This window comes from Pelobates fuscus, chromosome 5 (genome assembly GCF_036172605.1).
Source record: "Pelobates fuscus isolate aPelFus1 chromosome 5, aPelFus1.pri, whole genome shotgun sequence".
Classification (NCBI taxonomy): domain Eukaryota; kingdom Metazoa; phylum Chordata; class Amphibia; order Anura; family Pelobatidae; genus Pelobates; species Pelobates fuscus.
Genome location: NC_086321.1, coordinates 27987933 through 28000935, shown reverse-complemented (window position 1 = coordinate 28000935; position 13003 = coordinate 27987933). Strand labels below are relative to the sequence as shown.

Genomic DNA, 13003 nt, shown 5'->3' with positions numbered 1-13003 from the left:
AATAGCAACATGCTATACAATGAAGATATATGGTGGGATGGTGCTTTATGTATATAGTTGTTCCCACTTCATAACATCCAGAATTACAAAATGCTTTTGAACTAGTGTGTTAACCAGTAACAGTGACAAAATTTAAGCACCAACAGGTTTTATAGGTTCGCAGAAAACTCAAATGCAAATGTGTTGGAGTCTCCAAAGGAGTAAGCCACTTACCCAACTATTCTGGAAACCTATTTTTTTCCCCTGTAAATTAACATTGAGCTTAAAGGATCACTATAGTCACCCAGACCACTTCAGCTCAATGAAGTGGTCTGGGTGCCAGGTCCCCAGGTTCTAACCCTGCAGAAACTGCTATGTTTACAATGCAGGATTAATCAAGTCTCTAGTAGCGGTTTTCCTGACAGCCGCTAGAGGCGCTTCCGATGCTCAGTGTGAAAAATCGCATTGAGCACACAGAACGTCCATAGGAAAGCATTGATAAATGCTTTCCTATGGGCGGTTTTAATTGGCGCGCGGCTCCGGCTGCGCATTTGGCTCCACTCTGGAGCCGACGTCGGAGGGGGAGGAGATAAGTGGCTGGATAAAGGTAAGTAGCTGAAGATGTTTGAATCCCTTCAGCCCAGCGGGAGGGGGGGACCTGAGGATTATATAGTGTCAGGAAAACGAGTTTGTTTTCCTGACACTAGTGATCTTTTAAGAGGAGTAGATCGAGGAAGATGGCAATGCCTGAGGGGGACAGCACTCAGGTAAGTAAGCTTCACCTTTTTATCCCCTAGCAGCGATGTCATCATCTGTCACTTTTAGGAGACAAGTTCACAGGTGCAACAATTTGTTGGCAAAAATATAAAGTGCACGGTTGGTTTAATCCAACAATTCTAAAAAAAGGTTACAAAAGTGGAAACAAAGGCTCAAAAAAAAAAAAAATAAGTGAAGTCAGAATTAATTTCCTGCCTTGAATCAGGAAATGGATTAAAAAAAAAAAAAAAAAAAAATTAGGCAAGACCAAACGGCTGGCAGGGAAAGAAAGGAATTAGTCCAGGACAGCTGCAACACTAAAGTATGGTCTATATACCAAGCTCGAAGGATAATGTAGACCATGTCAGAATGAAAGAGGCCAGAACATCCAGTCATGCATGCTCTGAATAGGTAAGGTTATGAAGTTCAGGGGAAAAACCAAGTACATTTTGTGAACATAACATGTGATCAGAAGGTGAACAATTAGGAACACTGCGCAAAAAACAATAGCGCACGAGATATTTTCAGTTAAATACAGTTAAATATCCATTACAATTACAGGGAATCTACAGTGTGTGATTTAAGTAAATTAATGGTCAACAATGAACAATTACCAAAAAAAAAAAAAAAAAAAAAAAAAAAAAAAAGACATAATATAAGAGTGCATTATACATTGCTAAATTTGTTTTGTTCAAAACATAAAACCAGTTTTGAGAGAAATGTCTACTATAACAAAGGCTAGGAAACCAATAGGGTTATTCTCTAAACTGAATTGTGGCAAAGCGACAGAGGAACTGCAGGTTTTAGGTAAACAAAAACAGATTAACTGGAATCTTTCCGTTATGTTAAAGTTAAGCAGTTTTCACATTGTTGTAATAAGTTCACTTGTGGTGCTCTGTAATTGCACATATATTACATACAAAAAGGGACACACTAGGCACCACAGCATTTCAGTCATTTGGATTTGCTGTGGTCACCAGTTACATACATACAATTATATATAATAAAAAAAAAAAAAAAAGAGATTGTATACTTACTCCTTGGGGACCCTGAAACTTAATTGTTGGATGTGAAGTTACAGAATTCTGGAAAATAAAGACAAAAAAAAAAGTTAGATAAAAAAAAGTGGTATATATTTGAGAATACATACATCAAAAACTTTAATCTCTTGCTTATGATTTCTTTAAAAAGCAACCACTTCCTAGGTCAGGGGGTAGGCAACCTTTTAGCAGCACTGTGCCGATATAGGATTGTGATGTCCCGTAGCGTGCCAATCCTATTTTTTTAAATTGAGGTGTGTATGCTGCCGTATTCTGCTGGTGTTATTTTTACTGTAATTGCTTTGTATCGTTGTATTTGTGCGTATATGAGCTATTAATTGTATATGTTCATTAGTAGTTTATGGTATTGTGTATGATACATATGAATGTGGGCTGTGTATGAGGGCTGCTTGTGGAATTGTGTGTGGATGGATAAGTCACATTGTGTGTTTAGTAGTGTGTGGGGGCTGTTTGGGGTATTGCATGTGAGAGGCTGCATGTGGGGTTGTGTGCATGTATGTGGATTGTTAGTGGTGTTACATTTGTGGGGATTGTGTGTATGTTTGTGTGTAGGCTGTTCGTATTATTTGTATGAGGGAAGGGTTATTCTGCATTTCTGTGTATATCTAGCAGTGTGGGTGGCTTCCCTAGGTTCCAGTGGGGACCAGGCCGGCCAGGTATAGCTCAAGTATAGGAGCTGCAACAGCAGCGGCAGGCTGCTCTGCTACAGTATGGATTCCCATTCACAAGTGCTGGGAGGAAGTGATCTGAGATTACTTCCTCTATGTTCTGCAATGTGTTGCAATGCTTAAATTGAGGATTGTCCTTCACCACCTCTTCGTATTAGCAGATATCTGAAGTTTTACTGGCACTCCTGATAGGACAGAGCCTGTTTGGCTCTAGCAGCCTTGAGTGCCGTGCAAAGACACCTCGAGTGCCGTGCATGGCACTAGTGCCGTAGGTTGCCTACCCCTGTCCTAGGTTAACTCCTATATTTAACAAATATTTGTTAAAGAAAATAAAATTTCAGAAACCCACACCTCTTCATCCTGCAGCTGGGCGACTACACCTTACCTCCCTATCATTGTTATAAAGCTCTGCCCTGTACACCAGGCGGTCACCGTAGAAATATCACACAGAGCAGAAGAGAAAATGGACTCAAAAGATTCGAGGACAGAGGGGCCAAATTAACACAAGTTTTTCCATGCTTTAGTCAAAGGTATAAAACCAAAAGTAGTGACAGTTCCATTTAATTTCAAGCTTAAAGGACCACTCTAGTGCCAGGAAAACACTCGTTTTCCTGGCACTAGAGTGCCCTGAGGGTGCCCCCACCCTCAGGGACCCCCTCCCGCCTGGCTCTGGAAAGGGGAAAGGGGTAAAAACTTACCTTTTTCCAGCGCTGGGCGGAGAGATCTCCTCCTGCTCTCCTCCTCTTCTCCTCCCCGTCGGCTGAATGCGCACGCGCGGCAAGAGCTGCGCGCGCATTCAGCCGGTCACATAGGAAAGCATTCACAATGCTTTCCTATGGACGCTGGCGTGCTCTCACTGTGAAAATCACAGTGAGAAGCACGCAAGCGCCTCTAGCGGCTGTCAATGAGACAGCCACTAGAGGACATAGGGGGAAGGCTTAACCCATTCATAAACATAGCAGTTTCTCTGAAACTGCTATGTTTCTGAAAAAATGGGTTAACCCTAGAAGGACCTGGCACCCAGACCACTTCATTAAGCTGAAGTGGTCTGGGTGCCTAGAGTGGTCCTTTAAGTACTAAACACTACACGATCACCATTCTGATTTATAATTAATGGGAAATGATCAACGTTTGGCAGCTTTATACATAACGAAAGCAAGCATTAGATCGGGTCATTCATTATAAAATTAGAGTTCTTAAATTTCAGGTGGCTACGGAACATACAACAGTCATTGATCCTTAAGAGGTTAAAAAAAAAAAAAAAAAAAAAAAAAAAAAAAAAAACACACACACACACACCAGCAGTTTAGACCCAGAAAGCATCAGTAGGCCCCTATGCATCAAATGTTTAAACTAGTAACAGTCACAAGAGCCTGAGCATTATAGGTTTCATTACATATTAAAAGTATAGAGATTTGCAGTGGAGCAAGATTTTTCTAACGCAGCGAATGAAACAATGAGATGTTCTTCCTTCAACCACTCTGGAAAGGACACCATTTAAATAAACAGCGAGATAGTGTGTTACATACATGGCCCATGCTAGGTTACACTAAAGCAAAATTCGCTTTCCCTGGACATGGGGAGACTGTTAAGACTGCCAAGTAAACGTGTGAACATTGTTTACTTGAAGGGTTGATCACTAGCAGTACCACTACACACCATGTTAGCCTTTCAATATTTACATAGTAACAAAGTTTAAAAAAAAAAAAAGTAAAAGGAGATTCTTACAGGCAATGCCTGGCTTTGAACCCCTCTCCTCCACAGCAGTGCAAAACGCCACAGTCCTCCCAAAAAAGGAATATGTGTGATAGAGAACACACACACACACGTCTTAAAGACAGTTTGCTACACCGTAAATTTCTCTTTGAAGTAGGCAAAGGTTATTTCATTTGACTAAATCTTCTGTGCACAACATCTTGCCATTGGTGTGATAATTTGGGGACAGGTTAATTACAGCGCCTCTTTGTCTGCACACAAGATACTAGGGGAGTACAGGATATGGGAGATTTTGTTACAGTCACAAGTGAAAGACACTTTAAAACAAACTGCCGAGTACGAGACAAGTGGCAAAGCACTGCCTCGACAGGGTCTGTGCTCCTTATGGACCCGGTGATGGTCTATCACGTACTACTGCATTAGTGGGAGCTCAACCCAATAGTGTAAAAAGTACTGACCAACATACATAAGATAACAATGTTCCTGCATATACTTCCAGGTTCTTCAGCCAACCCTGACTCTGTGCCAATCATACTCCATAAACTTTGGGATGTTTTTAAGGGTGCATAAAGGATTTCAGGGTGTCAGAAAATGAACGAACACAAAGCCCACCTCAGAATGAAGCAGTTCTATGTGATCACCTACACGTTTTATTAACATGGATACACACAACCTACATTAAAGGACACCTATGCTGAACACACATACTTCTGATGTATTAGAAAACCAGGAAGTAAAAAACACCACAAGAAAGACGTCATGCATGGAATTAATGCCAGATTCAGTGATAAAACCCCACTAGTAAGACAATTTTATGAATTTGATCACTTTGTGCAGCTGTAGCTTCACGCCAACCTTTGCATTCCACATGTGCCAGTTGTAAGCAACATGAATACATAGTTACATGAAAACTGCTTGCCATGCACAAACTGTTGCAGCTGTACAGTACTTTAGAAAAATAAAGTTAAAAAACAAACAAGAAACTGACAGTTAAGGGGGAAAGTACTTTATCTCCCTCAACCCTCATTGTGGGCATGCCCAAGAATGCTTACCTCACACCATCATTGTTGCCCATATCCAGGTAGTTTAAAAAGCCAAAATGTGGCCATCATTAAAATAAACTCCCTAATCCAGCCAGATGGGTGACAGATATAAATGTCTAGGCTCAAAGATGTAAGGTCATTTTTCTCAAAGCCTTGGCTTGCTGCAAGACCAGTAAGGTAAGCTAGGTTCCAACTTAGCCAATTGCATTGCTCTTTTGCTGTAAAGTTAAAAAAAAAAAACACAAAAAAAAAACCTACTGTGCCATTGCTGTCCCTAAATGTATTTTGTGTTCTTCCACTGCGTTATATTTTAGCCCTCATACCCCATGGTGTGAGGAAATCTGAGTCCATCTGGCAGGCCCTTCTTGTTAACCCTTTGAGTGATGTGTACAAAACTGGCCAGACCAACAAAAACCATGATAGAAAGTTAAGAGTCACAAATCATAACAGCATTATTAGAGAGTAAAGGTCAATGTCTAGTTTAGAATATAAAATAAAAATAAAATAGTAATTCTAATAAGTGTCTGGATGTTGTGGGATCTCTGTAAATTAGGGGGATTTTGTTATTATAGTTAAGAACTAGGGACACATTCAGATTTATTAACATTTGCACAAATTCACTGTCTACTCTATACCAATGATTCCAGAGGGAAATAAAGTTTGAGTCATAATTAATTTTCCTTCCGTGCACAATATAAACCTAGGTTTTATAAGCTGCAGAGTGCTACCCTGTCACCAGATCAAACTGATAGTGTTTAATTCTGTATTCCAGTAACAATTCATGACTAAAGTAGGTCCTCGTCACATATGGATCAACTGCACCTGTGAGAAAGCTTTATCATCTCCCAGACCTACATTTGTTCATAGCACTATCTGTGCATGAAACTGCAAATCAGCTGCGAAGGATATGCACTTATTGACACTGCCGCAGGGACACACATGCCTCATTTGGCAGGGAGCTGCATGTCTTCACCCAGAGGCATTTTAACAGTAGGGAAATTTTTTTTTTTTTTTTTTTTTTTTTTTTTTTAAGGAACCTCACTAATTTAGTCACTTAAGAGAAAAAAAACAAAAAAAAACACAAACCAAACGGACCTAATTCACATTATACTAAAATGAGATTGGAAAGCAGATGCTAAATGGAGGTATCCTCGAATGCTCAAAAGTCTAAATATAAAGATTATGAATAAGAATCCTTCAACTGTTCTCGTTCTATGGGAGAAAACCTGCAGGCGTTTGAAACCACAGTAGTGAACACCACGTACCAGGAACAGTAGATCCCTTTACAGAAAAACCAAGAATTGTTCAGTAAGCAGTTTCCTGTGTGGGATTTTTTGGGGCATTAGTTCTCTAATGTCCCTTTTCTATTCAATAAAGCCTCCATAATCAAGGCAGGCAGTGATAATTAATCCTGTCAAGCAAGATCCTAGGCACGTATTTGGCTTTCATATGCATGCCATGTGACCTCAACCTTTTTCCCCCTCCCCCCCAAATAAAAATGTAAATACTTTGGATGTCACTTCACAGTTTGAGTGCATGCAGTGGTGAAAATTTTTGGAGAACCCCCCCCCTAAAACTTGTTCTCAAGTATGCCTCAAAACATACCACCTTCAAAACAGCATTTAAGCCCCCTAAAAAATAAAAAAAGTCTATAAAAAAACCAAACACACAAAAACAGCAAATCATGGAAAAAAATAAATAAAAACAGACATTCATCTACTTGGTTAAAATAAAAGGCCTATACTTGAGAAAGTCCTAAAGCATGCCTACTGCAGATTTATATTTTGACAAAATATCCAGTGGTCAAGTAAAAATACCAAGTAGGCCCATTTAAGTCATCTATAGTGCAGGGATGTGGCAACATTTACATTAGGGACAGAAAATTTGTAATGGAGAAGAAAAGAAAAAAAAAAAAAAAAAGGGATGTTTAAGAATTCTAGCATCATTACAAACTAAGCATTGTAAATTAATTGTGTATTCAGGAATAGTTTGCACAAAGCCTAATCTAATGTAGGATACTGAGGGAACTAATATAAAAAAATAATTTAATAGATCAAGCTGCAAGTAGATGACACATACTGTTCATATTTAGCAATATTTCACTCCAATGCCACATTTGACATGGAACGTGCTGAACGAACATCTGCTAGATGTGTTGAGCAGTTAATTAGGAAAAACAGACTTGTAAGCAAGCTCAGATTAAAAAATAAATAAAAATTTTATTAAACACACCGTTTTTGTATTGCATTTAAAAATCCATAATCATACAAAATTCTACACAGGAAGCACACAAAGGAGTACACACACACTGGATGGAAGGATGGTGTTCAGCATATGGAATCATAGGACAGGCTTAAAGGAAGGGCTATACAAGACTCAGGTGGGGGAAGGTGTTATTTTAGCTGTGAGACAGTTGAGGCCTTTAACCCCCTCCCCAAAATACCCTCACAAGTGTGCACTAGCACACAGACATAGCTTTACATATTTAGATATAAATGAAAGCCCCAGGTTATAGTTTAGCATGGAACAAAGATCAGGAAGATCTCAAATGTATTGTATTTTCTTAATAAAGATTCAGCGCAAATAACACAAAGCAATGGTTTGCATTAAGTGCTACATATGAGCAGGCTTCAAGGCCTATAAGAAAAAAATACTACGCTCTCTCATCTGTATACATCAAGAGACATTACAATGCTAATCAATGCGTTTAGGATATGGATGAACGCAGTGCCGGGGTTTACTAGGCTTGTACTAATTTAATTAGTCTCATTGTAAATAAAAAATAAAAATAAAAATAAAGTTATAAATATGTATACACATACTGCAGGTTTTCAATAAGAGTTACAAATAACAGCGCAATAGTAATTATACAAATCAGAGAGCAGTGGGAAATCCGTAAAAATAAATTCTGAGCAAAACCACAAAATTGTACATAAGCACTGTGCTAATCTGAAAGGATCTAGTGTGAATACAAGTGAACTGAGAGAAGAGGAGGAGGAGTTGTGCAGGCCTACAGCTACAGAACTAAAAAAAAAAAAAAAAAAAAAAAAAAAAAAAAAAAAAAAAGTGACAGCTCAGCAAAACTCTCTCCCCCATTTTCAGCTGGGACTTTGCCTGAGTTCACTGAAAGATCCAGAGACCAGATAGGAAGTAAAGAAATGTGCACTCTAAAAGAGCGACAGCCATTAGAAGAAAAAAAAAAAAAAAAGAGATACCGTAGAATGGTGTAGGATTAGATGGACGTACACGTCCTGAATGGAAAGAAAAACGTGAAGCACCGCAGAACTAAAACTACCGAACCCAAAAAGAAATGCCAGTCATTGCAAATAAAACATACCACCTTCTGCCACATATACAGAAATCTTGCTACATTGTACCATTCCTGTAAGGATTGTGTATCATACTTCATAATAATAATAATAAGATAAAGAGGGGGGATATGAAAAACAAATTACAATATCAGACCAGAGAGTAGAGTTATATGGGAGGGGGTGTTTATTTTAAAAACCGTTTAACCAGCTGGCCCAAAGCCTCCCAGATAAGGGGCCATGGCCTCTCTGCAACATTATGAGCCAACTCCAGTTTTTATAGCGCTTACTCTGCTTTTCTATGAAGCTACAAGAAAAGTCTAGCATGCAACACCCATGGAAGAATTAATTAATAAAAAATAAATTAAAATTGAATACATAAATTCTGTATGTAAAACAAAATACATAAACTCACTTTTCAGAGAGTCAGTCACCTACAAAGACTCAGGGATTATTAAATTGTTCTAATAACCAGCTCTTTCTATCTGAAACAAGCCTGCCTATTGGGAGAAAAAAAGAGCTTTGGCAGTGGAGCAATTTTATTCCAACAAACCAGGAAGACACCCAGTTACATAAAAAAACCATCAAATACTGTTTAAATAAAATAAATCTTAAAGTATAACAGGGCGGTGGTAGCTGTGAGTGAAGGTGGGTATATAGCAGGTTAGTGACCAGACATTTTAGAAGTGTTTTCAGAGTGTCCCCTCCCCCCCTCACAGTGCTATGGAAAGCAGACACAGGGGGGGCTGTTTTGGAAGTAGCTAGAGACTGACACAGGGTTGGGAATATGTGGATTTAGGGGAAGCCATCAGAAACCCCCACCCACAGGCTGCTGCTGAGAACCAACTCCCATGATCCCCTGCTACCCTAAAAGCTGCTAAGCGTGCTGGGGGTTCTAGTTTTAACATTGGTGGGGGCAGGTTTACCTGTTTACCCCCCTCCCCCCCTCCCTAGGTTTGAAGGCAGCCCTTCACCTGGGATACCAGGGACCAGCTGGTTCAACTACTCAGGGAGAGGTCACCCCCCCACCCCATAGTTGCCCCAGCTCTTACCCCCCCCCCCCTCTCCTCCTCTCCTCCTCCTCTCCTCCTCCTCCCCCCTCACCCCACAGCAGGGCTGATAGAAGGCTAGCTCTCCACTTTACACAGAACTACAACTCCCAGCATACTTTGCCACACTTAAAGCTGCCAGAGCATTATGGGAGTTCTGGGTGTAATATTTTGGGATCTGGTTTGGCCAGTGCTGGTCTTACCTGTTCCCTAGACTGAGACCATTAATAATAATAAATAATATTAATAACAACATGTCTCCCTTCCCCTCCCCCACACTCCCTCCGTCCCAGCGCTTACTTTAGTGTTCTGGTAGTTCTCCAGGGCTCTGCAGGCTGTCTCAGTGAGTTTGACGTGGAGTACGGTGATCTTGTCCTGTGTCCCCCTCCCGCAGGACAACCCGTAGCTCCCCTCCTCACTGAGAGCCGCCGCCATCTTTCTCTCTCACTCCCTCTTCCCCTCCAGATACAGAGCGGAGCAGCGGCTTATGTAGTGCGCAACCAAACCTGCTGCCCGCACGATCCGCTGGCGGTGATTGGCTGAAGTATCCCGAAGATCCCGCCCTCTCCAAGCGCACGGCGCACATTGGGGCCGACTCTTTACTGCGGACGGCTACGCTATATATTCCGAGGCGCACGTAGCTGCCCCCCCGACGTCAGCGCGTCAGGAGGAGTGGGCGGAGCCACCGACAGTGACGTTAACAGAGCCTGCGTTTTGAAGCTCTCGTGACGTCACTGGCTTGTCTTGCTCCCTGCAGTGAGCTGGGCTCCCAGGTGTCTGGGGCAGTGACCTACCTGGGGGCTCGCAGTGCTTATGGCAATGGCCATTGTCTGGGGGGGGTTTCAGTAGCCATTGTTATCTGCAAGTAAACAGAGACAGGACTACCAGGGCTGAAAATGGGGAAATGTCAGGAAGTCAAAGGGGAATTTACCTTTATTTTAGATTAAAAAAAGCTAAACTGTAAACTTTATCCATATAATTAATAATATTATTATTAATATTATTATTATTAATAATATTTCTGCTTCTAAAGAAATTAACTCTTGCAGCAAATGTTATATTAAAAAAACCAAAACTGTAAACTTTATCCATATAATTAATAATATTATTATTAATATTATTATTATTAATATTTCTGCTTCTAAAGAAATTAACTCTTGCAGCAAATGTTATATTAAAAAAACCCAAACTGTAAACTTTATCCATATTATTATTATTAATAATATTTCTGCTGCTAAAGAAATTAACTCATGCAGCAAATGTTATATTAAAAAAAGAATTGCACAGTTTCTGCTACAATATCTAATCTGGAAACCTCTCCAGCTCTGCTATACATATACTGGGTTACTTTAACCCATGAAGTTTAGTTTGAAAAGTTGCACATTTTATTTTATAGTGAATAAACCCCAAAGGGGATTGTCGCGTGAATGTAAATGATTAATGCAAGTTGTAAGGGATTTATTTCACGTTTTTTATATTTCCCTTCTTTCCAGTTTTGCTCCTTTTTGTCCATAATGATGGGCCCACATCGGCCTCGTTTGAAGACCTGCTATTTACATGGTTTTCTTATGGTCTCTTATCAGTTTGAGGATATTATTTGTCCCTCATAGACTAGTTTCCCGGTGTCTTGGGTTGTGTGTGAAGTCAAGGTGTTCCCAAATAAGCAATTTTAGATTGAATTTTTGATTCACGATTACCTATGTTATTCACGAAGTTCCAGATTGTAGCAAAAAAAAACTAAAAAAAAATCCAAATAGCAATAGCTGGTCAGGAAATATTGGCAAATTAGTTTTTTTGTAAAGCTTGCTTAAATTTTGCCATTTGGATTTTAATTATTGTTATTTTTTTTGTTATTTGCAGCTCTTTACAATATTATATAAAGGTGAAAGTTTAACCGTAAATGAGACAATTACAAAATGTTACAGGAACAATAATTTAATGAGGACCCTGTTCAAACAAGCTTAATTAACTACAAATCATTATTATTGAATAACTTAAAAAAAAAAAAACAAGAACACCGAATTCACTATGAATTCCAAACCAATCCCTCTTTAGTAAAAAGCCCTGGGACGCTTTGTTTGCATTTAGTGTTTGATTCAGGCCACCTTAGAGTATTGGCAATACACATTGAAACCAGGTTAGTTTGCTTAATCATGTAAACGTGCTAATAATCTGAGACTTGCTGCCAAATTACATTAGCATGGCACATGTAATCAGCACAGGAACACAAAGAAATGCTGAATGCCATTGCAGGAGATGCACACATGCTTGGATTATCCTGCTTTTACTTAAAGGGAAATTAAATGCTCTCAGTGTCAATCATTAGAATGTGAATTGTTAGGAATTAAAGGTGAATTTTACATAGTCACAGCTTGGCTATTTTGCAATTTGTGTTTTTGTTTAGTTTTTTTTCACTAAACACACACATTTCTTGGTGAGTTGGAAGTGTGGGTGTGAAAGAACTTGAGTGTGCTATAAGTATGTCTAGAGATGGGGCCTTTTTTCTTTCCCTTCCATTGAGCAGCTACCCATTAAACAAACAGCAGGTGTTCAGATATGACCTGAGATCTTGATACCTGTCTAAATTTGAGTATCAGCCAGGGTTACTAATGCACTCAACTGGCACCGAAGATGGGGGGAGCACCGAATTAAGGTGCAGTATGTGTAGGGAAACAAACTAAAGCAACTATGTCACCCCCAAATTTTTTTTAACTATTCGTAACAATACAATGTTTCTGAAATGCTCATGAAGACTGCAGCGAATTCCATTGTAATTCCTACTCAGTCAAAAGTTTATAAGAAAAAGTTGTCTTATTGCACTATTTTGTAATATGGGAAAGCCTAAAGTTGACAAAAGGCAGGGCTTCCTCCATTAAGTTCTGTGAAGCCCCCCAGCTGCTACTAGCGTTAGCTGTGGAATAAGGCCTTTTCGTACTCTTCAGGGGACAATATTTATGGGGCGTCCATGGTCTTGCAGGATCCTCCACACACATCAGTGATGTACTTTTACGTAAATGTCCCGCTCTCATTGCCTTTAATGGAGTACAAATGCAATATAATAACAAGTTAGCTTTTCCGAAATCGGCTCTGTCACTTTTGGGGTCTTTGCATTGTTTGGTAGCATGTCCACGTCTGTGGAGGTGGCTGTGGGGGAAGCAATTAAGAAGAAATACCTTAAATTGGGGCTGTCTTTTGCCACCATACTTTGTCACTATAATACTCTCTTACATGCACAAATTGGGGTCTATGGAGGATACCACAAGACCACAGGATTGTCCATAGATAACCCCCATACCTGCACAATCCGGTGCCATATTGCACGTCACGCGCGATGATGCCTGTTACCATCAGCTATCGTCACTGACTGCCAATGGGAAATGGTGGTGGATATTCTGCCTTTTGCCGAAGATTGGAAACGGTGTG

General features: G+C 39.8%; 1 protein-coding gene across 1 annotated transcript in view; it reads right to left on the bottom strand.

Annotated features, from left to right (window-relative positions):
- The window catches only part of ELL2 (elongation factor for RNA polymerase II 2), a 31739-nt gene extending 21596 nt beyond the window's left edge, over window positions 1-10143 (bottom strand). Inside the window, exons 1-2 of the mRNA XM_063453674.1 lie at window positions 9881-10143; window positions 1773-1820 (exon numbers count right to left, since the gene is read on the bottom strand). Of these exons, the coding sequence (XP_063309744.1) occupies window positions 1773-1820; window positions 9881-10015 (183 nt within the window). The 5' untranslated portion in view covers window positions 10016-10143. The remainder of the gene's footprint in view (window positions 1-1772; window positions 1821-9880) is intronic.
- Between the last annotated feature and the right edge of the window lie 2860 nt (window positions 10144-13003).